The 26,729-nt window shown below is 38.7% G+C and overlaps 1 protein-coding gene across 1 annotated transcript in view; it reads right to left on the bottom strand.

Moving 5' to 3' along the window:
* Positions 1–26,729, bottom strand: part of ROBO1 (roundabout, axon guidance receptor, homolog 1 (Drosophila)) — a 673,042-nt gene that overhangs the window by 87,726 nt on the left and 558,587 nt on the right. The window contains 1 exon segment of the mRNA XM_009327888.1: positions 2,260–2,380. Coding sequence (XP_009326163.1) covers positions 2,260–2,380 — 121 coding nt within the window.

The raw sequence follows: 26,729 nt of genomic DNA, 5'->3' as shown, positions 1-26,729 counted from the left end.
CTTTATTCTCGAGGATGTCCAGACCAACTGGACACGTATTGTAGAAAACTTACCTTTGCTTGCAATGCCAGGCAAATAATATTAGATGAAATAGCAAGTTGATCTTTAAGCTGCCAGTTCTAGTCTGGGTTCATACACAAGAAGTGAGAAATAAAACAGAGACCTACAGACATGAATCTAGCTGCGAATTAAAAAAATACAAATATAGGCATTCCTCCCCACCCTGGCCTCTTTCTTGTAGATGCAGTAAAAACACAATCTGAATGCAAGAAAAGAAAATTCCGGATTACACTTCAGAGTAAGAATAGTTTGGGGAAGAATATTCAACTCAATTATGCAAGAGAAAAAGGACTGATCTGGTAAGGCCAGGACTGCTGCACAACAGCAAAACCCACAAGAGGCACATTGTTCTCTAGATCAGTTTCCTAAAGGAAGAGTAATAGTCCAAGGACTTTTGTCTGCCCATTCGTAACACTCTTATTCAAACGCAGAAACCGATAGGGGAAATCAGCACTGAATTAAGTATCTCTCTTTGTCACATGATTATTTGGTAAATACAAGGAAAGCTTAGCAAGGATCACTTTGAAACTTTCTAATATTACAGTTTCTGGCACGCAATCTTCCCTCTGATCTAAAGCGGAGACCTAAAAGCAAAAGTTCAACTTCTAAATAACCAATCCCCATAAACAGAAGATTTATGTTGAAAGATTTTAGTATATGAAGTCAGCATGTTTCTCATACTTTTTCACGCATATCTAAGGCCTAAGTTGAAAGAATAAGGTGTATTAAAGATTTCTAGACATGGACTGATATGACATTCAAAGCTTTACTGTCCTGTTTGAAAAGAAAACCTCACTAGTTTTCCCAGGCTGAAAACCAGAATTACGTTTGAAGGGAACACGAGATGAAGAAAAAGGCAAAGGCAGACCTCTCTCTCAATGCATCCCTCTTACAGGTGTTCAGCAAGAGTAATTTTCCAGCCTGGGTTACGTAACAGTCCATACCATGATTCCCTGGTTAGTAGTAGACTAGTGATGAGCAATTAACTGGTACCAATTAGCTGGTACCGTTAACTAGGAGCCCAGTGTCAGGACTTTACTCGTGTAACTATGACTTTCTTTCAATTCTACATTTTGCTTGGAAGTTCTAGAAGTCTATTTGACAATAAACTTCCTCCCAAAGTGCTTCAAAGGTGTCTATAAATTAAAAAACCCAAACAAACAGCATAGTGGATCATAGGAAGCCTTCCTTAGCTTCTAAAAAGTTACACGCTATCTTGCTGGATATTCAGTTTCAACAACTTTAAGACGGCATACAATCTCGTTTTATTACGGAAAGCCTTGCTTCAAATAAAACTCTGAACAGGACTTCAAGTTGCTGGAGTCCTAACTCTAAAAAGTAGTGAAGACAGATAAAAGTGCCAAAGACTGACAAGACAGATCTTAAAGCTGAATTTAAAAAAAAAAAAGCACAAGAGCCAGGATTACTGCAGCAGCACTGTGATGAAAACCAGTGTGTTATGAACCATGGCTTGGATATTCTCATTCTGTGATGATAAAATACCTAATCCTTCTGCAGAAACAATTAAGCTATCTCAAGCCTCCCCTACTCTAATGTAACATGGGACACATTTCGAATGAAAACTACCAAAGCTGCATCTACAGTGATCATGAGGCAATTCTCCCATGCTGAAGGTATTCTGAGATTGCATTTGGAGTTACAGCTTCTTTTCTGCAATAGCAACAAAAAATGCAATTTTCAGCTAAGCTCAGTTATCTTAAATGAAAACATATTCTTTGGTGCTCAGAGGAACTATCATTAGGATCACTTGAACAAGTAGACCTGTTGTATCTTTGCAACGCTCAGTACACACAACTATAAATGAAAGGATAATTATTTAGAATGGAAATTTAGAATAATTCTGATTTTCTTCAACGAGAGGGAAAAATTAAGCCTCTGCTTCTTAGTGATGTTGATTTTTGTTTTGCTATTATTTTACAATACTGATCCAGTCGGTGGACACTGGAATTATTTTCAGTTCGAGAACTAAGAAAGTGTCTTCCAACCGCAGAAACAGTCCAAGGTGGATTGCAAAGCCATTAACTGCCACCCATTTGCTAGAACACAACCATGACACAAACATTTTCAACACAGACACTGAAAAGGAAATAGATGAGAATGATCCTTAATAAAAGGCTTACTAGGAAAAACAAAAGCTGGACATTTTCATTAACACAGTCTTAAAGGAGGAGTTCTTACCTAAAACAGTGAGCTCCGCAACTTCACTTTCACGTTCTCCAACCATATTTGTTCCAACACAAACATATTTGCCAGCATCATTCTTTCTTGTGTATGTGATCATAAGCTTTCCTCCTCTGATCTAGGACAAATCAAGGACAATAAAAAATACTTTAATATGAACTAACGATTTAATGATATTTATTAACTTGAAAAAGGTTTTGTTACAGATAATGAAAAAACCAAGCTATCAGTGATTTTCCAAATCATACAAAAAAGTGAAAAAAATAAAAATTACTATTAACATAGTTTCCTTCTCGTATGCAAAAAGCTTGCCTCTTAGTTTTACATCAGTATTTTAAAATCTCTCAGATTTGGACCCCTATTACTCTTTTCTTCATTCTGCGGAAGGTAATACCGGCTGTTCAACAGCCTGTTCAATGCTCGTTGGCCAGAAGGACTACAATTCCTTCTGATGTACTACTGCAGTTTGATATAATCAGGTGGAGAGGAAAAATTGGCACTAGACATAAATCCCGTTTTGACATCAAGTGCTGTAATTACTTTTTCTTGACAAGAAATACGTGTACGTTATCCTGCCATTGGTCATGCTTGTTATTATTCATGAATTTTGTGTTTGTTTTGGTTTTCATTTCTAAAGGAAGCAAAGGAAATTTTTTATTCTTTAGTTCTTCACCTTTAAATAAGTAATTTTAAAGGCTGATAAGCAGCTGGGCAGAAGCAATTAAATCCTTACTGGGAAATGAATAACATTCTGTTCTTAATTCTGAATTCAGTTTTTGGAAGATAATGGCATTCCAATAACCCCAAAACACACTTCCCCTTTGTGATTCCAAATCTTATTATGTTGTTTTAAAATATATATTAAATGCATATGAAAATATCTAATCTTCCTTTAAAAGTATTTATTCTCCCACTTGATTGACAAAATGGTTGAACAAGTTTCAAAGTTCACCAAAATGCAGCAAAATTTGTGTAGGCAACTGAATACATACCGTGTTTACTTTAATATACAAAAACGTTACTTAATTACATTAATTACATTTTTAAGCGAACATATGCTTGTAAGTCCAATCACATACAAAAACCACTGCAGTTCAAGGCATGGGTGGAAGTAAACAATAAATAAAAGCCACATAAGAAGCTACATGAAAGGGTCTAATGTGGTCAGTGAAAAGGAGGAGAGTGTTCTCAATATGAGGTATTTTGCTTAACTTGCCTGCAGCTAGAAATCTATCCCTGAAAATTTGACATCTTGAGCAGTGTTGGGCTCTTATTATCATTGTAAGATGTACGCACACAAAGATGACAGTCAGTTATTAAGATAAATGAACATGCACATGTAACGTAGATAGTGTTGCATACAAATTTCATTCTGTTGCCTTTGGCACTCGTTGTTTGAGAACAGAAAAGATACGTCCTTTATCATCCAGAAATCTAGTAATGCTGAAATTTCAATGGGGATTTGAGGCATGAAGAATGAAAAAATAAAGGTGACCTGCAAATACACATTTTTCAAGAATCTGTGTGCATTTTTAGATGGCTGACCGCCTGAAATGGTAAGTACGGGAAGAGAAAATAACATATAACTAAAAGTCTATCTATATTTATTCCTTTTTACATCTCCCTAAATCACAGAAAGCTATTTATTTCCAATTAATCTATGCAAAGGATTTAAAAAAACAATTTTAGAAAGATTTCCACATGTATTTTGGGGTATTTGTATATCCAGACATATATGCAGGAATACATACTTTTCATGTATATCAATATTGAATGCACTGGATTTAACAAACATATTTACATATCATAAGAATTTACCAACTCAGCTGATGATTTCAAACCCATGTAAACTGAAAGCAGTGATTTTCATACATGTCTTAAGAGCTTAAGTCCTACTGACGTTCAGTAGCACTTGTGCTCCTCTGTGATTTTGGCACTTAAGAAAATCCCATTCAAACTCATTAAAATATGACACAACTGTATATTTTGCACAGATTGTAACCTCCAGCAAGAACTAACCTAGGAATTTCTTCTAGGAATCACCACAAGACTCTTTTCAAAGCATAGATGGAGAGAAGCATTAAAGCAGAAACATTTGAACAACTAAAGAATCATTGAAAGCTGCTTTTCTTCCAAGTTATTTGAGATTTACATAAGGAGGGAGAGGCAGAGGAAACATTCCCTCATGGACGTTGCGGCAGACTTCCAAAGACGTGACGTGCCTACTGAAGGAAGCTGTGCTTCCAAGATGGAATTCTGAATGTATTTGGTTTATTTTTCCTAGGGGTTTTCCCTTGTTGATCTTGTTTGTTTGTTTGTTTGTTTTCCTTAAAACAGAAGAAGAGTTTAGAACTTTAGCTACAGTGATGGCTATGCCACATTAAATTGTGATGAATTACACAGTTACAATAAAATGTACCACAAGTGCATGTGGAATTACATATGTCTGTAACTAGAGCATTCACAGATGGCTAGAAGAAAGCGTACTTCCGCTGTTGGGTCACTACCAAAGTTTTCCATTAAATTTTAACAATTAGGTACCCACCACCTCAGTAAGATTGATCAAGCCCTTCTATTTATTAACAAGACATTGCAGATCAAATCTGTAGCTATGACACATTTACATTTTATATGTGCAATGTTTGCCATGTTTTCTCTCAATAGGAAATGCTAGAAATACCTATGGGCTATAGACCAATGGCTTTAACTAACAAAGTACACCATGAAATACATGCATGTGAATTTTTGTAGGAACACATAAATAACCACTGCTACATTTCTGTCTTGCTAAGTTCGTATCCAGTAACCCAGTACTATAGTTCATATCCAGTATTTAGAGCAGTAAAGAGCCAAATCACCTTTGGGGGCAGTATTTGAAACCATGCCAATTAGAACTATTCATAGTCTGTGGAAACTTAACAGTTAATCAAGGTGTTTTCATTTGAGTGTTTCGGCTCTTCTTCTTATATTTGTGCCCCTGCCCCAGAATACACCAGCTGGACTTCATAGTAGCAAACGATATAATGGTTTGAAAAAGTGACAGGCAGGGTAAGATTTCATCTCAAACCTCCAGAAGAGCTGTTACCATACTGACCACAAAGAGAAGTCCTTTCTTCCCAGTAAACAAGATATACCCAACAGTTTTATTACGCTACTCTGGTAGATACTGCATATCACGGGGAAATAATTGCTTTGCTAAGTGCCAAAGCTTTAAGTCCAATTTTGAAACGATGGAAGGAAGTATCATGTTTCATTTATACAGAAATGATGCCAAGGCACTTTTTGACTTTTCACGCCTCTTCAGGATGTTGTTCTGTTCTGTGCCTCCCAGCAAATTTATCAGGGCTGTGCAAGCAGAGAATACGGGAATAGTACTGAATACTGATGAGAGAAAAAGGTTGTGATCAGTGGTTCACAGATGATCTTCAGTTGCCTGTAACACGTACGGATTGTTGTATGTACTTTAAGAGAATATATGATAGCATGGTGACTTACAAAGACTTACTGAAAGCAATTTTCTATGACCTGCGTGCCTGACCATATTTTGCTCCTCATGAGTAAATTGTTCATTCAAGCAAGTCCACTTCATTTATTTCTTTAAACAATAGTTGGAGATGTTCATACAGAAAACTCTAGGCACCCACAGAGTTAACTAGGTCCAGAATTGTAAATTCTGGCCACCCAGCAGCAAAAAATCATATACAAATAATGAATCAACTCGGTCAGCCAATAAATCAAATCCATAAAAACTTACCCGGGGGTTCTACAACATACCACCAAGTATTCAGTATAGCTGTACACATATATATACTTATACTAAGACCATATTTTACATACCTATGCGTGCTGTGTGTGGTGTGTAGATTTCTGTATGTATAAATCCATACCCATCTATCTGTGTTAAGAAATATTTTGATGTATCTGGGTGATTCATTTACTTTTCACAGAAATGTGTTATGTTATATGAGAAAGAATGAAGCCATGACAGAAATGCTTGGAAAGTCCAAATATAAAGGTGACTGGCATTTTTTTTACTTTCTTTTATCTCCTAGTTTCATTCTATTTAATAAAAGAAATCTGCTCTGTTGCAAAATAATTCTAAAGCAAACTTAAATCCATAAGAAAATGAAATTTAGACTGCAGAGTGAAATACTGACCTCTGATTGTATGGCCAGGGTTTCTGCATATGTAATATCACACATTTCACACATTTCAGTCTTCTACAGTACAGCATACATAATATCACATTTTATTTAAATGAAATGTGACATGCATGTGACATTAACCTGTCAGACACGGTCTTTGCTTTAAAAGTGTACCATCTAATTATAAAAGACAATGAAACAGTTAACAAACAAGGCGAGTACAGGCAATTGTAATTAATAGCGTCATCAATGGTAGATACAAGTAAAATGGAGCTTTTATTTCTTAGTTAGGAAACACAGAGTTTACTCATTTCCCTCTATGCAGTCTAGCATCCCAAAACAGATTAGTATATCCATATTATGACTTATCATTGCAGCACAGACTGTAAGCCATGGAATGTCAGCAATAGAAGACAACTTTGCAGTTTTAATGAAGTTGAGGAAAAAAGAGTAAAAATGAATACCTATCTTAAATTTTTATTTTAAAATGTGTATCTTGTTCCAAGCCTTGTGAATCCCATGTATTCTTCCCTACCTATTATAGCATGCTTAAATATCAGACACTAGACATCAAAATGTGTTTGGAATAGGTCTTCAACAATGATTAAAGTTTGTTCTTGTTCAACTTCAAAGTTCAGACAGAGGGGTCTGTCCGCTTTTGGTTCCATTCTTTGGGACCCCAGGAGGGTACGTGCTGCCTCCTCCAGATCAAACACACCAAAAATTCTATTTGAAAGAAGTTTAAAACATACTTTCAAGTGGTCTTCCTGTGCCGTAAATCAGTCATGACAAAATGCAAGGCAATTGTTCCTCCCTACCACACAGACCAACAAAACAGTCTTGCAATGATGACAGGCCTGAAGGTAGAGTCTGTAAAGGATGGCGCAAAATGCATAGGAAGATAGCTTTACTTAACAAGAAAGAGCATTTGAGGTTCATAAAATGACAATAGATTCAAGCTGCTGCTTCTTGGCACCCCTGACAATCTGGCCGGATACATCAGAGCCAGAATCGGATTCAAGTCTGCTCATGAGACTGCCTCATTATTAATAGCTGTATCTACAAGAAGATGGATATCTACAAAGGCTTAAGGGTTATCTGTGTCCTGAATTGTTTGGTGACTTCAGAGGGAGCTGAGGGTTATTCAGCACTTGGCATTATCACAAGACACCAAATATCAGAATTACCATATGTGTTTGATACTTCACCCAACTAACAAGATCATGGAAACAGCCAAGATACATGCAGAATGTCATAAAACAACTTCAGAAAAGAAAAATCCATACCTCAGCATATACAATTTTCAGAAGTTTAAAATTGTAACAATCCCAAACTTACTTTCTACAAACATTTGGCTTTTGTTAATCACAAAGGAAGATTCAATTCAAAATAGGCTGCATTGGCTCACATTAATCAGAACTAATTTCTGAACAGCCAGCCATGTTTATATGAATATTTGAACCAGTAAAATACTTTCCTGAAACGTTTTCACAGCTATGGTACAAAACATATACTATGTAATACTTCCTTTCTTATTGTAAACCAAGATTAAAATCCTCCTACAACAAAAGCATGTTACAACTACCTTCATGGCCTTAAATCCGCTCTACCAAGATCTAGGGGGGAAAAAAAAAGTAGCAAACACTTGCTTCAGAAACTGCTTTTCACAATGCTATTTATTGAGTACAGAAAATACACTAAACTTAACTAATAAGCAACACGTAAGCACATCCTATGGGTCAGTAAAAAATATATGGAACTGACCAATCTTTCTGCAACACCCAAAGAAAGCCCAACTGAGCCCAACATGGGAACAACGTGTATGTAATGACAACTACAATGTTTCTGTAAAACTGTAAATTTAACCTCATGCGTGAATCTCCCCTGGATGCACTGGTGCATATATAGCTTTCATTGCAATCAGTGACTGAAATCAGAAATAAAAGTGAACTTGAACTGAACTCGGTGTTTGGTATGTCTTCATTTCTCTCCCCTTAAGCAAGTCAGATGATTTGAAGTATCTCTTATACAGGACTTTTCAGCATCATTATCACTGTATTATTTACACACCTCCAAGGATAAAATCCCAGACCAGCTGGGGTTAATTTGCCACATAAAATCTCTCAGTTTTGAATTATGTTACCTAAAGTATCACAAATGTAATATGGAAAAATAATCCTAACAAACCACAAATTTTAAAACATATAAAAATTTCCTACCTGGTAACCATAAAAGAAACAACATAGTCCAAATCTACAGGGGAATTTAGCAGCCTATTTCCCACTGAGAGTGCCTACACTGCAAAAGAGAGACGCAAGGCCACTCCGCAGGGCTGTGTCAAAAAGTCACCGAGAATGAAGCCAAGGGCGGTTTCAGACCAGCTCTCCAGGGACCACAAGGGCCCATTTACATGACCAGACCAGACTCTGCAGTGACTTTGCATGCTGCAGAGTACACCTAAACCCTGCAGACAACACTGGGGGGTGGAGGGGGGAGGAATACCACCGCCATACCGAGTATGGACTCTGCTGCTGATTTCAAGGGGATTTAAGTTCCTAACTGTCACAGTAGGTATTGACCAATGTTGTCTCTTCTAAGCCTGGAGTTAATGTTGGCAGGGCAATGACATGGATTTAAGACAACTCGATATCACGGGGTGTATTTCGATGATAGGAAAACTCCTGCTTTCCCCAAAGGAAAGAGGAGCTGTGCAGAGCACGAGTCTCCAACAGCAGAGTCCTAACTTTCAACTTCAAAGCTTAGAAGCATGGGTCGATAAAACTTCACTAAGACTTGTAATCTGATGAAAGACATTTCTCAGAGTGCAGACCTCTCGCAGCCGTTGTGCCAAAATGTGGGATTTTTCAAGGTCCTGATACAGTGTCTCCTAAAGGGAACTGTTCTGAGAGGACTCAAGTTATCAAGAGCTTTGAAGTAGACGTTCATAGCTCCCACAAGAAATTGAAAGGCCTTCAACATGCAAAACCAAAGTTCTCCTAGACTTAAAAGTACAATTGTGAAACACCACCACCACCACAATCATCGCAGTCTGAGAAGAGAGAACAGAAATAAAAAAGAATTATCCAAAATTTCTCTCTTGGCATGGGTTTGTGTGGCGGGTCATTATTTTCAGCTTTGGCTTCAGTCATTCAGTGACCTTCTGCAATGCAGCAGATTTGGCTCAGACTCCCACTTGCCTGGAGGAGAAGGCGCAGCCCCTCTGAGACTGGCTGTCCACTGCTGGCTCCTCACTGAAGGGGATGCGAATCACAGGCTCCCGGCTCCTTCCCGTGACCGTTGCACTTCCTGCACTCGATTGCCTGTGAAAGCTTTCCTCCCTGGAGCTGGCACAGCAGATTCCCAAGGGAAGAAGGAATTTCTGTCTTCCTCTGGGGGTAAACCTGAGCCTTTTATGGCATAGAATACAAACTGAGAACCAAACTAAGCATATGAAATTTTTCACAGGTGGCAAAAATGCAGTTGATTCTTTCATACATTTCCAAGTTAGTATTTTGACAGTTTTAAATCTTGAGACAGATTTGACTTCTCATTCAAAACATTTTCTTTCACAACTTTACAATCAGGTTTACTTCCAAAGAAGTGTTGCCACTACCAACTAAGCACTACAGATACAGAAATATTTTGCGAAGTGTAACCTTGAAAAAATATGCAATGTTTTATAACATAAAGACTAAAAAACTGCTGGTTCTCTGACTTTTGACCAAGGTGACTCGTCATAGAAATGAGACCATGCTTCAAAAAGAAGCACATAAACCTGGCTTAAGTTTCTATTGCATTTATCTCTGAGTCTAAGCTTAGTAGAACTCTAACTTTTATACTAAGACTATGGTGGACATACAGAGCTGTGAAAACATTAAACCTTTCACATCATTTGTTTAACACTTTCAATAAAAGGAACACATGCACCACATTGTTCATTTTTCATGAACAGTTAAACACGAAAGTCATATATTAATCTGCCACATTTCACTCTTCCATCAGCAGTCACTGCAGCTCTTGTGACTGCAGCACGTGCAAATCATAAATCACAGATTTCCTTTTATTTTTTGTGGTCACACACGAGCTTTGTGCTACAGGACTGAGGTAAAAACCTGCAGTCACAGGCAACCACAAGCAAATCTGACCGTAACTTTCATGCTTGGAAGATGCTAAAATTTAAACTTAGCAAGAATAAGGAGGAGAATGCATGCACAGAGAGGTAAAGATCAAATCCCCCAATTTCCCCAGCCCGCACAGCAGCCATGCGTCATTATTTTCATTCATCAACTTTAGATCCTCCAGACGGACTCAACAGGCAGTGAGTGACCTGCAGATCCCAGTCCGTTCACAAATGTTCAGCCCTCTGTTGCCACAGGGGACTATACAACATAAGCTGATCTTTGGCAACGGTCAGTGAAGCCAGGAGCTACTTGGAGTTTCTGTTACTCTTAAAATAAGCCAGCACAGGGTGCAATCAAGCAGAACAAAGCATACACTGTTCCCATTCTCTATATGTACTGGTATCATTGCCCCCTGATGCTCACACGTTTCCCATCGCCATCCTTTAACTGATACCCTCTGAGAGTTGCTCTTTCTGGGCTACTGCTAGGCTTGCCACTGAGAAATACAGCTCCAGTGTCAGCAGGATCAGGCTGCCTACCAGCCCTGATCTTCCCACTCAGCCCTTGCCTTTGGAGCAGCAAACCGCTTACCGCTCCATGTGTGTGTAAATGGGAGCGGTTACTGTGTGAATAGCCAAGGAGACTGAAGCGACCGAAGCCTGAAGAATGGTGCCTCTCCCCTTGCCTCGCCTGCGGCCGCTGGCTCTTGTCTGCTCGCGGTTGGGGGCTGCCCGAGCTATTCAGGGGGGCTCTGGAGCCCTGCTGGGATAATTGCTTCCTTTGTAGCAGTTCCTTGCTATTCCTCTCAGATGTTACAGTGGGTTTAAACTCTTGGTACAATTTTTATTGTTGTTAAAAGGGTATGGTAAACTGCACCAATGGAAAAGGTGGAGAAAAAAAAAAGTGGCTGGAAGGGGGGAGAAACTGTTCTGGACACTGGAAATATCAGCTGCTCAATTTTTTCCATTTGTATTTACAAAGCAAAGTAAACTACGATCTAGCTGGCCAAGTTCCGTATGGAAATTAGTGTCTCCTGTTTGTGGCAGTTTGCTATTGGTGGAATGGGCTTGTGAAATGGCAGAGAAATTGAAATTACTCCGCGCTTTCATTTTCCCAGTTTTTCTTGTGGCTGCGTGCACGCCTTTTTTTAAACTAGTACTATCCTAACGTAAATAAGAAACTTGGACGTCTTCTGTGTGAGCAGTGTAAAAACACATAATGAATAGGAAGTGATCTTTACAGAAAACTAAAAGCGTTACCTGATCAGATTTCAGTTCCTTTGGTATGAATTACCTTTTTTATGACAGCGACAGGAAGTTAAAAACTGCAGTTGCATTCCCATAGTAAACTTTCCTCCCTAAGAACACAGAAACAGCCACACTACGCTCCTAAAACAGATACAAACCCAAACGTTCAGTCTGAAGTAAACACTTAACTTTTGAAGACATTACTTTTTCTTTGCTAGCTACTCAGCATGACAAACAGAAAAGAAGATATACCCTTGTATTTAAAAGGCTCATTGACCCAACATCCTGGCCAAATTTTTCAAAAGCAAATGGCAAAAGTTAGGAGTCCTTGGCTGCTGGGTAAGGTAAGGTAAGGTAAGGTAAGGTAAGGTAAGGTAAGGTAAGGTAAGGTAAGGTAAGGGGCCGTCAACACTTCTGACTATCAGATGGATGGATTGACATGCCCAGGGAGTCGAGTTTGCAACTCCACTTTCAAAATCTGGTCCTGAATGCCCATCACCAAAAGGCGCTGCCTGTAGCCCATGGCATGCAAAACAGTGCGTGCCATCCTGAACGACTGGGGACCATTTACAAATGGGACGAGTAAGGGCTGCCCTCAGCTGGAGCCCCACCAAGGTCTGAGCTCACCACTCCTGAGCCACTCTATGACTCTAATCAGCGCCCCAAATACATAAACATATTTCTAGGACAAATATTTATGATTGGCATTTCTCTGTGTTGTTCCTGTTACCGCAATTTTTTCCTTTGCTGACTTCCTTCCCATGCTGATGCACCTCAAGGAAAATTAAGAAAAATGATGCAAAAACACACACTAAAAAATGCTGGGAAAAGTTGATGCATGTGAACAGGCAGGGAAGACAGTATTTAAAGGACTATCCTGATAGCATCTATGCAAACAAAACACCTTATCAATAAGCTTCCTTAGTCTTCTTACCTCCTTTTCCAACACAAACAAACATTAACAGGATCTACCACTACTGCAATATGTAAACAAATTTCAGAAGGTCACACCAGTACCCTGATGTCTGCACCAAGGTATAATATTACAGAAAATTTTGTTAGCAATAAAGTTCACCCTTTTTTATCTTAGAGGATACATGTGTTCCAACGCAGGTTTTGCTTATTTATGTCCAGAAAAGGTAAAGAAATGATACTTGCTACCCTTGCAAATTCATTTTTAATGGAAGACTAGTAATGGCGTTTTCAAACCCTAAATAGAGAAAACTTCCAGAAATTAAGGGAAAAAGTTCTAAAACCCCTCAAGCATTATAAGCATAAAAACAAAATAGTCAGCTGAATTAATATTTCATCAACTATGCATTGTACTTTGCATTATACTATTAGGCATTATACTTCACGTACTTCATACAGACTTTTTCTAAGACAGCCATATTGACTTTTTTGAAGAAAAAAGAAAGCCAAAGTCTACTGAAGACTGAAGTCAGTCATGACCAAAAAAGTCAGAACTCTAGAGAATGTTTGATATAGAGGGAAAAAAAGTGTTCTGATGATTCTCTTCACCTTTCAAACAGTTCCATGTGTTACTACACATTTGACAAAAGTGCCATAAAATCTCAAGAAGTTTCATCCTTTGATGAGATCCACTTTCAGGCTGTTTTGCTTTAGTGGTTTCAGTGGATTGCAGTGAAATGCTCCATGTTCTCCCCAGACCTAAAGTTTGTCAAGAAATGTTTGGTGGAATACAATATGAATATTTCTACTGTATTTCAGAAAAATGCTTAAATAGTCCTTCAATTTCTGAATACTGAATTCTAAATACTGAAATTCTGGAAAATCGTATTAGATTTTAAACTTTTGTTCAAGACCTGTAAGAACTAAAGCATAAATGCTGTACTACAGATATTATTACTGACACTTTCAAACATCCATGCAAAGAACAATCTGATATGCAGGCCATTCTATGCATAGAATATTAAAATATCCTATTTTCTGTATTTAGAGTTGCCCTTAATAACATGTTAGATTTTGATCTAGGCTCGTTCTGCTTACACAGCAAGCTAATTTCATAGCACGATTACCTGGAAACATACCACAAAGGTATGAGCTTATGATCCTAATGGTAACTTTTCAACAAATGCTTAGGAGAAATTCACCTTGAGGCAGAGGACTAGGACTGGGCCTCTGCTGAGCCTGACATACTTGTAGCCCAAAGCAGCAACTCTGTTCCTGAGACATAGGAGGAGGCAAAAACCAAAGCAGGAGGAGGAATTTAATGAGATGCACACTTCCTTGAGGAGTGGAAAACCAGAAGCTCATTAAGTGGGGATTTGGAAGAAGGTATACATACGGGATTCCATCAGAAAGAAATTTTAGATGCTAAATTAATCAGCTAGGCATGTAGATATTAGAGTAGTTTGAAGTGTTGTTTCTTTTTCGGTATGATCATGTGGTTAAATAAACAATACTTTTCCTTTTCAGAAAGCTCTTCTGTGGCATTGTCAACCACTGTTCAAAAGCTTCCAAAGGGAAAACCCATGGGATCACACCTAACTGGAGTTAATGTAGCTGTTACACTGAGTACTATAAATTTCCAGACAAGTCTAAGAAGGAAAACGAGGTAATTCTAACCGAAAGGAATAAGCGATTTAAGGCTTGTTACCTAAAAGATTGTGTTCAGAAAAGAGAGGACAGAAGAGAATACAGCACTGTCCCATTAATATCTCAACTCTCTCAAGTGAACTCTCTCAACTAGTTAGATACAGAGAGTATCTTTGCATACAGTCTGAATGCTGCAGATAGGTACCTAAGTGTAATGCCTGTAGACCTATTTTAAAGTAAGGAGGAAAGAATACAAAGGTAAGACCTTGTAGACTATGTACCGTTTGGGATTAAAAGTAACCTCTGCAAGTAGCAGAAGAAAAATTGCATTGGCATTCTCCACTGTACCTGAATAAATAGATCATCTTTACCTTATAAAACTTTCCAACATTAGCTAGTGTTCATTCTCCAATGAGAATACACAGAAGTCACATGAAACAATGTAAGAGAGAGATTAAAATGGATTTTGGTATCTAGTCCTTTCTTTATTTCACAAACACAAAGCTGATGGCCATTAACAGTATCCAGAAGTAGATATGGCCAATCAAATGGCCTATGTGTTTTATCAGAGGACAATCTTGAAAAAATATGGCCTTTGCTAATAGCACATTTATAGGGTACAATGTATTAAAATAATGAATTTTAATACATATTTGGAAAATCTGTGTCAACAGGCTTCTTTTATAAAAGAACTCCCTTGGTTAGATATCTGTCCCACTGACAAGAACAGTATTTGCAAATATAATTTTCTGGGTTAGCAAATCAAAACCCATTTTAATTATAAGAGGCTAATTATCCAATATGGTACCTTGGTAGGATACCTTGGTAGGACAATTCCAAATAAACAAAGTGTCCTTAACCTGTCCGTAACTAGAACTGATCCCATAAAGCCGATACTTAGTGATGTCCTTTTGTCTATCACCACATGCTCTTTTGAACTGTGCAGCTATGTAGTATTGTAAGCAACAGTTCTGGTATAAATCTGCCCGTTTTCGAATTTAAAAAGAAAATGCTTCCTCACCTTATTATTATTGCTTATAACCACAGAGTTGTTATTTTAATAATTTAGGAAAAACAGGGATAAAGCTGTAAGTTTTAAAATTTGACATCTATTTTTACACAAAACTAGGAAGAAACATAACTCATTCTCAAAAATCATCAAAACTTGCTCCTATGAAACAGCAGCGTGAGACTGAGGTTTCTGTTTCAGTTATCTGAAACAGTGTAGGTTGATAGAGGCTCCAAATGAACAGGTATCACGAATATCACAAGCTGTAATGATGTGTTAACCTTGGTGACAGTCAGAACAGAAGGGTCGAAGGTTCAGCTGGCATCCCTGGGGGTGATCCTTCAAGGTGAATTTGAGACTCATTGACAGGGCAGCACAGTAAAACTGACACTGCAGTCTAAGAAACGTATATGTTACAAGGATGAAGAACTGCCTTTTTCTTGAACTTTATCTTCATAGCAGTAGAAGAAATGGCCTTTCTTAAGACGGTTAATGCATGGAGAATACAGTTCTCCACCTGCTGAAATCCTAAAGGTGAACATTTTCGAAGGTTACCTTCTATTTTCAAATCAGAAATAATTAGCAAAGCAGGCTCGCAGGTTTATTTGCTCTGGTTACTCTACAGCATAGATCTGGAGTATTTTGCAAATTTTAAAAGTTATTCCCCTATGTCCTACTTAAAATGTCCAGATCGCTAAAATTAAGATTTCCTCTCCCACTGAGAAACCTGTTACAACCACCTACATTTGTTAGCTTCAAGAATAATTGATTAAGACAACCTCTTATACTGGTGGTCCAAAGCATTTGATTTTAGGTAACAAAAGTAGAGTTACAGCTGTCACCTCCAGTTGGGTAATTCCTAATATTTAAGAATCACAAACACACGAGATACCAGCTAAACATATAACAAGGAAATTTTCTTAGTAGAAAGTCTCATTAGGACAAAAATGAGAATGAAAATGGAGTATGTCCATAAAACTCCAGCAGGCAAAGGGAAAGTAACTTAATGACAAACAAGCCGGTAACAACAAAAAGTGAAGGAGCAACAACAGCAACAAAAAGATGAAGAATGTCAACTCATTTAGCACTTCAAAAAGGGGCTTCTCCCTTGCTATAAATTATACTATCTGCTTTCTTGGAAAGGGTGAAATAGTCTCAGTGAAGACAATGGTAATACACCGATTTCAGCAATGCCAGACTTTCACACTGAGAGTTGAGGATGTGTGCAAAGTGTATTTTCATGAAACATACTAATCATAGTCTTTGTGAATGCAAATTTCCCAGGAGTTATAATCATGCAAAGTACCTACTACAAAGACATTCCTAGTTTATTAATAAACTTTTGAGATCCTCGAGTACAAGGGACAATCATTTCAAAACCACTTTGATGCTTCAGCATGTAACTTGAATGGTAAAGAGACGTTTTCTTTAAAATAAAAGGAAATCTCGAAATATTTGCAGCTGGGCTAGATCCTGCAAGTATTATACAGTCACAAACACCTAGAGTGGAGCATGGTCTGTGTATGTAAGTGAGAATATTACGCTACTGTTTTGTCTACAAAAAAAGAGCGTATTTATTACTTAGGATGTAATAACACTTTGCACTTTGGCAAAGTGGCACACCACAGTTTTTTTGCAATAGTGTCAGGCTGCTTTACATGTATGAATGAATTCAGTCCCACGACTCATGAAATGCTGAACAAGAAGTACTGAACAATTTCAAGGCTTGCCCAAAATCACACAGGAAGATTGCAGCAGCCCAGCAATCTGCTTTGCTTAGCTTGCAGACCTTCTACCTCAAGGCAATCTTTCCTTTACTGTACAGTAATTTTCTCTGTAGGAGAATGTTTTGCATCTCACTTTTAAAAACCATGTTGCAATGACTGTATAGTCTCATGGCAAAAACAGCTTATCTTTAATTCTGTTCGGTGTACAGGCCTGCCAGAGAGCAGAACCACTCATTCCTGGCGTCTGGAATATCTACCACGAACCATAAAACGGCTTCAATCAGATACCTGCAGCTTCTATGGTAACATTTTACCCTGAACACGCAATTTTTTTCCTACTTGATTTGCACCAGGTCTTACTCCAAGAGAAACACTCAAACTGAACACCAGAGTTCAAAGTAGTCCTAAGAGACAAATGACTCCAAATGAATGGGAAGAGCAAGATCTGCAGAGTCTGAAATGTGGGCTGCGGTGGAGGGAAGCCCAAGCCATCATGTCAACATCTTTCATTTTCAAAAACTTGGCATTCTGAATGGCATAGACACTTGGAAAAGCAATGATGCAAAATACATAAACTTACAGTTAAGAATTCTTGAGTCGTGATCATTTTGTTCAAGGAACCAAACTTCACATTTTGTGAGGGAAGGCAAAGTTACTTAAGCATACATCTCTATGGCTAGTTTCAAAATCGAATATACTCCATGTAGCACTAAAAATATTTCAAGACATACACCAGAAAAGTACTTCAGTTTCTCAAGTTTTACTTTTTTAACAGCATTATTTTCCCTGGAAGGTTTGTGGGGTTTTTCCTCTCTTAAACTTACAGGGGGAAGAACTTACTCCCTTTTCTCCCTCTTATATCATGCAGCCAGAACCAGGAGGACTAGCAGAGGCAAGTAGACAACTGACAACAGCAGCAAAGAGAGGCAAAAGTGAAGCTGTTGAGTTAGAAGAAAATGAGTATAACTAGATCCAAGTATAACTAACCACCCACACTTCCACGTTAAATAAAAGAACAATCTTTAGGTGACCACGTGCCAAATAGATTCTTGTTAGATAACGATTTTTCAGGAGGAAAAAAGGATCAATTAACTGCTCAATGCAGCATGAGTATTAGTAAGAATTGTCTTACAGCTAGATAAGAAAAGAAAGTAGCTTTATTTTCTTTCCCTTTTAAGGAGGGCAACCATAAGAAGGCAGACTTGGTCCTGCATAATATTACACAGGAGTCTGGAATAACACCCTGCAATGTGTATGTTAGTCCCACACTACTGCACGTGGTGAATATCTGAACTTGGCAGTAAGTAATGGTGAGTATATTATTACCTGGAGAGAGAGAAGTACTCTGTTGGGTTGAGGAAACCCAAGAACTAAAAAATTATTATTTTTGAAGTGCTGTGATTTGGACTAGACTTTTCATATAACCAGAAGCATCACAGGAAACTCAGTAAGGCAAAACTATCCAAACAAAGTGAAATAAGCAAAAATGAAGTTGACAGAACTTTCAAAAAGTAGACCAAAGAATCAAAGCAAACCAAACAAGAAGCTCTAATCACTTACATCTGTTCAAGGCTCCAAAAATGGGCACTGTTCTTCTCTAGTATTTTTATTCTACATTTTTCTTTTGATTATGAGAACATAATATGTGCAAACTCAGCACATAGATTGTTGAGGTTTTATTAAACATGCTTTTAGAGTTAGTGTCATTTTTACTTTACAAAACTAATTCCTAAAAAAAGCATGATACACAATAAAGTCTCAGTTAGCAGTTATCCGATATTTAGATTTTAAGTGACAACATGTGGCTGCTGTGGTGTGCAAGTGACTAGGAATATCAAAAATGCCAAGAACAATCAAATTTATAAGGTCCACTAGAGACTTTCAAGAACAAAAATGTACTTTTTTTTTTCCTTTCCCTTCCCCCCAGATGGAGAGGGTTCCAGTGAACACAGTGAGGAGCTGCATTGCTTCGCTTCACTGATACAGACTTGCCACAAATAATACATTGATTTCTGTAGGATATTTATGTATATGAGTATACGTATATGTATACGAGTATAAAGTAAAAGTAAATACAGTAAAAAATAAAGTAAAAGGCTCACAGGTCCTGGAGTCTGTGTGAAAGAACCTTGGAATGCAGAAAATTTCTAGTGCTTTTTTGCACATTTGATCTGTAGGGATCCTAAGTCCCATGTCCAATGGACTGAACTCTACTCTGAATGTGTTTTCTGCCTGTACAGCGTGTGCATGCTTCCTAGTCTGAGTCCTAATGTTTGGTGTGTCAGATTCATAAACCGTTTTAAAAGTTTGATTCTTCGAATATTGCTTTGCTTCTCATTGTTTTTGCTTATGACGAGGAACTGGAGAAGGCACACAGCACAGCAGTCCCTAAGGGGCTGGGAAGAACGGTGCCTCCAGAAATGGATTTTTAACTTACAGGAGGATGTCCACACTCCACATGTAGGACTTCCACACAGCTGATGTAGGGAGGGGAGAAAAAAAATTAACTTTCTAAACCCAATCTTCATCTTATAATATAAGCAAAGGCCCCTTTCCTGACTGCTTAAAAAACCTAACCAAACAAAAATGTTTCTTTTTCATTAAGAGAATAAAATGAATGAAGAAATAATTTCCCTCCCACATCCTTCTTCATCTCCCTTACCCATCCCAAAAAACCCCAACAACTAGACTGTCAGCCAAACAAAACAAAGAATTTACTTTCTCAGCATAATAAATCACCTTTGCTCCTAACTATTCAAATCATAAAGCCCTACACGCTCTGGATAGCTCAAGTAACCTAGGCTGAGATAACAACCACCTGTTTTTTTTATTGGTTTTTAAGGAGAAGCTTCCCAGACTCCATTTCTATAATTTCAGATGGTCCCAGAGGTTCAAAACTCTCAATAAGCCATTCTAACAAGAAAATCCTGATAGTCTAGTGTCTAGGCCTGTGGAAGTCTCAAAACTCAGATATCTAACACATACCCTATTTGCTGCAGGCATTTATTTTCTTTTACTATCTAGGTCATCAGTTCATGACTAGGAACAAAAGAAATCGGTGGAGAATTTTGACTCAGTGAGGAGTTTCCCAATTCCTTTAAGTCCACAGAGTATCTGCAAAAGAACTTCATTCGTCTTCACTTTACTTTTATATTTAAAAGTAGAAATCAGTGTAAAATAAAGTTGAGCATAGAAAAATACATACTTAGTTCACATTAAAGGAGCACTTTTCATTGCTGCTGGGTGAAACAATACTGAGAAACCATAGTTATGCATGTCTAATACCTAACATTTTTAGTGGCTAGATGACAAAATAGCTGAAGCAATGCGCATCACTGATGCAAAGGAACATTTTTGAAAGTTGTGAGAAAAAACAGAAGGCACAGATACTCTTAGCTATAGGGACAATATGATCAGCAATAACTTGGTTTAAAATGCCAGCAATTAAATGACCATAATGAGCCTTTTATTCTAACACTGAATTATGATGAGTTTTAATTCCACTAGTTTCGGTTAGTGTGAACACAGTCTATAAATCTCATAACCGCACACAGTAGGTTACACTACTACCAGGCATGCCCTTGGGAACACGAGGTCAGTTCAGTCCTAAATGCAAAATCAAGTCTCTGTGATAGCCAGCACAAGCCTACAGAACCTGGTGTTCTCCCCAGTCCACAGATGTTTGACATTGGGCCACCCTTTTGCCCTGCATCATGATGCTCCTTCCCTTTCCACTGATTCCACAGATGAATATTATCCTTTGGAGATGTGTATTGAAAAGACACATCACATCACGTGTGAACCAATGCATGGTTTACTCTGTCCTACACTTTATTCGGCAACCTTGCATAGAAGATTCAGGGTTAATAATGAGCCATTGAAGCCTGTTAGAACAATGCCGGGCACTGAGCATGACTCAAACACTTTAGACTAACTGGCTAACGGGCTTTTTCCTCACCGTTTTCTTGCAGCAAACATCACACTAATGGTGAAAGCATCTTGTCTCCCAAAGAAGTATTCGGGACAGTTGACTCTGAGAGCTATAGAGAAGGAAGGGAATGTCCACATGGGCGTTTTCAGGCCATTTGCTTTGGCTTGGCACGTGGAGACTTCAAGCCAATGCAAGCTCATTTTGCCCTTACCCTCAGCGCAACAGAAGCTGTGTGGCCATATTAGTACAATACCGTGCCGGAGTGATCTAGCCTGTCTCTCAGCAGGGCTTATTAGCTCAGGCTCGGCGCCACATTAACCACTGCCATATGGCTTCTGGTCGATTCAAAGAGCGAACTGAATGAGCTCACATCTGCCTGACAAAGTCTGCATAACTATGCTCTTTAAAATGGCAAACCTGCAAAAAGCTGCGAGGAGAGAAGCTTGTAACGGGTTAGGATTTTCAATCCATGTTTACTTCAGTGCTTGTAGAAATACAAGCTGTTACTATTAACAGCTGCGGTCAGGGTTGGAAACTACTCGTGGATGTGTTAGAGATGAAAAGTTTTGTCTCAAAGAGCTGAGTCTGAAAAATGATGCGAGTATGGTAAGACTCCAAATAGGATGGAAGAAGAGAAAGAGGAAAACGAATAAAAAAATAAAAGTATGTCCGATATTTTCTCTTCCTTCTGTCAGCCCAGGCTATTAGGCAGATTTTTTTACAGCCTTCCAAGATGAGCAGGGTTCTCTGTAGAAGAAGGTAATGTTTTTTAGGGCTCAGCCAAAAAACCCACAAACAATGTACAAAACGATGCGACAAATGCTAATCAAAGATTAACGTACCACTGAAAACTGCTCAAATATGTCTGCGGTAATAAAAAAATGACACAGGAAGCAGCAGTGTAGCAGAAAATACTCTGAGAACTCTTTGTCTTAACACAGAAAGAGTGGTTGTGCCGACGTGGAAACTCGAGTGGTTTAGACACAGCAGGGGAAACTGCAGGCACACAGAGAGAGTTGAGGAGGAAGATGGGAAAGGTGCCCTGATGACAATGCAGGAGACAACAGGAGCACATGCCACGGTCAGAACAGAAAACAAGGGAGACGATCCAGAAGACACATTTTGAATGATTTGTGGAGTCTGGAGAGCAGAGACACTCCAGCAGGAGCAACAGGGACCCTGAAACAGAGCTTTAAGCGTGAACACAGAAAAACAATGTCACATTTTGGGAACACTAAGTGCAAGAAACAGCAGGATTTAGAGCCGTTCTCACTATCCTCTGGGACAGCTGTGTGGTTCCAAATTATTTTTCACAATCTTTTACATTTTTTTCCCCTTGGGGTGCCACGTTAACTCACAGCAGCTCCAGTTGTGTCACCAGAGGAAGCAATGTTAATAGCAGAAGAAATATAAATCATTAGCAAAAACTACTCTTGATCCTTGAGGAAGCCACTGTTGTAGGGATCAGCAGATGAAGGAAAAAGAAAGGTAGAGTGGGAAGCCAACCCTCTCAGGGAGTGACAGAAAGAGACAGAATTAAGAAAAAGGACTGGGAAGAAAGGAAATTGCTGGGGGGCAACAAATATGTATTGGGAATCAGAAGAAAAAACACACTTCTCTTCCTAACCCTCCTGGGGCATATAGGAAATTGCTGCCTGCCCTTTAATCTGCCCCAAAAAAGAAAAACAATTAAAATGAAATAAAACCCTGAACTGTAGGTACTTGCTCCCCCTTTCCCCTCACCCCCATTGCTTTGTGTGCTGTGTACCCAGGCCATGATCTTTCATGCAGTTCTCCATAGGACAGACTATGTTACCAAAAGCATTACATCTTCTACAGGAATATGCATTCTTTTGCTATGTATCTAAAATACATAATTTGGGGAGATTAAGATGTTTAAGAGATTAATAAATAAATTAAAAAAAAGAGAAGGCCAGAAAAAAAAAAAGAGAAGTGGAGAAGAAAGGGATAAACATCTCGAATTAATTTGGAGTGGCACCGTACCAGCACGGTTTGTGTCAGGAGCATAACTGTTTTAAAGGGTTAAGACTGTTACTCCTGCACAGCACACAGCAACAAATGAGATCAGGTTTTGTTTCCTTTTTCTTCATTCACCTCCCCTCTGCAATTTTTCCCACTGCAATTTAACTTTGGAAGGAAAGGCCCCTTTGCTAAATAGCGAATTAATTTCTGCTTTTTCCACTGTTCCCTCCAATACAAACAACCCTTTCTCCTTTCCTTTTCAACTGATAGGCATAGTAGTTTCTTCCATTTCTTTTTTCTTTCTTGTTATGACCAAGATCACGTTGAGATCACCTATGTAGTTTTAAACCTGCCAAAGCAGAATGAGGCTGTGAATGGTCTCCACCAAGAAGAATGAACCAAGTTCTCCGACAATTCATTAACAAAAAATTGGGGGGGGAAACAAATAAAACGTCTTCCTGTGGATGGTACCTTTAAGGAGGTTTTCCTGTCACAGCAAAAGATCAGAGGCTTTGTTTTCACATTTTGTAGAAAACATTTTCATCACTCACTCATGTAAAAATAGCATTGTGCAAGACACAATAAATGCTTCATATTTGTGATGTACTATTTAAGGGCCAGGAAACGAAACAGGAATCAAGAATTCAAGTTACAACTTATCTAAAATAAGAGTGTAAGTCACTCAAAACTGTTGATGTCACAAGACAGCCACACAAAAAAGGAATGAAAACCTGTATGCATTATTCATCCTGTAACTTTGATCTTAAAAGCTAAGAAACTTAAACAAGGAAAGATAAATGGCTTCTCAAGCTTTTTCTTTTAAAAATCAAATGAGGATGATTCAGGATAAATGATAGATAAGAGTTAATACGAAAGAGGGGGAAATCGCAATCACAGTGCTGCACCAAAGTTTCAATGCAAAGGCTTTGCTTTTTGTATTCAATTACAAAGGATTTCTTTTTTAGGTACCAGCATCCTTTTTCATGTATATGTAAAAGATTTCACCTATTAAAATTTCATGTTCAGAATGCATAGCTTTTTTCTTCTACCACCTACACCATGACTTCATGTGAACAATTAGGAAGCTTTCTGAAGCATGGGCTACTACTGGTCATGGGGCAGGGACAACAGAAGCTGTGAAACCCTGACCTCCAAACCTGGCTCAAACATCAGCTTGCTCCAGAGCTTATGCAAGATATGTATACATTCTCCCACTGGGAAAGTATTTATAATTACAGGCACTCTGACTGCATCCTGATTTTATTAAGGGTTAGTTAATTATGCAGGCATTGCCCCTAAAATATGAGACAAATTGAGAGAGATCCAAAAGTGCATGGAGGTTCCCCTGTCTAGATGGGAGATCCACAAAATCCTCTTTGAACACTTTGTGCTCCTGAGAGTCTGTAATTATTGCCAGTTTTGGCCTAGATATGCTCAAAGTCCCCACCATCTTGGATAGATTACTGATGTCAGCATCTTCTATACAGGCAATTGCATTTGGGATTCACAAAGAAGACACAGCAGCAACACAGTTCCTTAAAGGAGGCTCTGAGCAAACCTAACGCAGACAAACAACGCTGCATTCATTACAAATCACAGCACACCAGCCATTTACATCAACAGCAAAGCCAGAGGAAGAGTGCCCTCACATTATAGCATATAGCAGGAGGTTTTGCTTATCTGAGCTTCCAAATTGTTACCTCCACACAAGCAGTCAGCACTAATCAGTTGATAGAGTGGGGCTAGACAGGTCGGAGAAAAAGGCTGGGTGGATGCAAGGGCAGGTTGTGAGATGGAGGAAATGGATGGGGAATGAGGTGAAAATTTCATTGCAGTGGTGTGTGGTAGGAAGGCAGTGGGAAGGCCGTTTGAAAAGTAGTGGGAGGTTTTGGGGTACAACACAAAGATGGCTGAGAAGTGAATGGAGGCACACTGGAGGTATTCACAGGCTTACAAGCAACCAATATTCACTGCAGTTGCTGTGAGTGCCCGAGCAAGTCATTGCTAATGGTACTCACGGCCACTGATGCTCCTGCCAACTGCATCTAGACAAAATACATTTGGAAAGACCAAGCACAGTGATTACAGCAGTCAGGAGAAACTAGGAGACTGACTGCACTTCCTCCTCAGCCTGAGGGAATGCAAACTCATGGCTTTCGGCGCCAAGGTAAGTGCCTGAAACGCGTGGCTATGTCCTAATGAAACTGGGCTGCCATGCAAAGGAGATGGCTAGACCGATGGGGCTGGGAGCAGGCCTGTTCCTGGTGAGGATACCTAGAAGCCCGGTGTGCTGGCCTAGATCCCCGCTCCAAGCAACTAGCGGGTCTATGAACTTCACCTGGCAAGACAGCGATTCTAAACACATAAACACCACTAAGGGCTGGAAACAGAATGAGGAACTTCCCCACACCTGTAAGCTCCCTTCTCTCTTACTCATAGACGAGGCCCTGCATCTTCTTTCTCCGCTGTGTCTCACCTCCAAGAGGAAAGTCGCACAGCCTCTCCTAGTGCAGATGGAACATTTCAGAAATTGGAAAAATACATTTTATTTTTACATTGTTCGCAGTGAGAAATTAGAGCTATTCACTGGACTGCACTGAAGCACTCCTTTTCAGCTATATATATTATAGGAGGGATTCTTGATTCCACAGTAATCCCAGGAGAAAAATTAACTAGGTGAGCACAGAATCGCACTGGTTCTACTCTGGCCTCATGATAATTGTTTTCCAATTCAACAAATTAAGTTAAAGATAAGCATTTGCTTCGCATGCAAGACTGTCGTTCCCGCTTCATTTGTAATATATGGAGAGGGATTAGCCACATCAAGCATATGCTTTCATACTGTGGTGTAAAGAATACACATGAGAAAAATCATGTTTAGCTCCAGTGCACTGAGAAAACTGTTTACAGACAACATATTCGAGAGCAGAGAGAAAAAAATGTTTTGATGATGATTCTTCATCAGATGGACCCAGTGGCCATGTGTACACTGAAGAGCCTACACCGAGTCTGACTTATGCTAACACTGAGCCGTACCGGGAGAGCTGTGCTCAAAGAAAATGTCTGTTTCTATAATCCCCGTCACAGATAGCTGTGCCCATACCCTTACTTTCATTTCTTATTTGTCCATTCACTATCGTTTATAACCTGAAAGACATATACATTTATTTCTCTTCAAAGCACATTTATTTGTGCTTTGGTCCTACAAATGGACCAAAAATATGCAAAGACTACTTTGATTTGTATTATCTCACCTACATACACGTATCGATTTCCTCAACCCTACCAGGACAAAATAATATTTTCTTTTTATTGCATTCCAGAAGAAGTTGTGCCTTAAAACTTGGATCTTATTTAACTGCTATTTATCGACATCTCTTGCTTCAAATTCTCTGTCAGGAACCAAGCTACCACCTCTGTTTCTCTGGCACCCTTAATACAGTCTGTAAAGCCCAGTTCTGCTGACTCAAAGATCAACATTGTCATTGCGGATGAGAAAAAAAGCTTCCATATATTAAAAATAAGGTTGCTTCACGGACATATTGTCTTTTTGAAGAAAGTATAGATATGAATCAAAAAAGAGGTGTCAAGCACCGTCCCTTATTCCAAAAAAAGTACAATCTTAAGGTTTATTTTAAATCTCTGTCAGAAAGGAAAGCATTAATATGAAATGCTTTAAACAGCCTTTGACACTTACAGAACTCTTAAAATGGCAGTGAGTCGAAGATCAACAAGCCTTTAAGAA

This window comes from Pygoscelis adeliae, unplaced genomic scaffold (genome assembly GCF_000699105.1).
Source record: "Pygoscelis adeliae isolate BGI_AS28 unplaced genomic scaffold, ASM69910v1 Scaffold14, whole genome shotgun sequence".
NCBI classification, from domain to species: domain Eukaryota; kingdom Metazoa; phylum Chordata; class Aves; order Sphenisciformes; family Spheniscidae; genus Pygoscelis; species Pygoscelis adeliae.
This window is presented reverse-complemented; position numbering and strand designations above follow the sequence as displayed.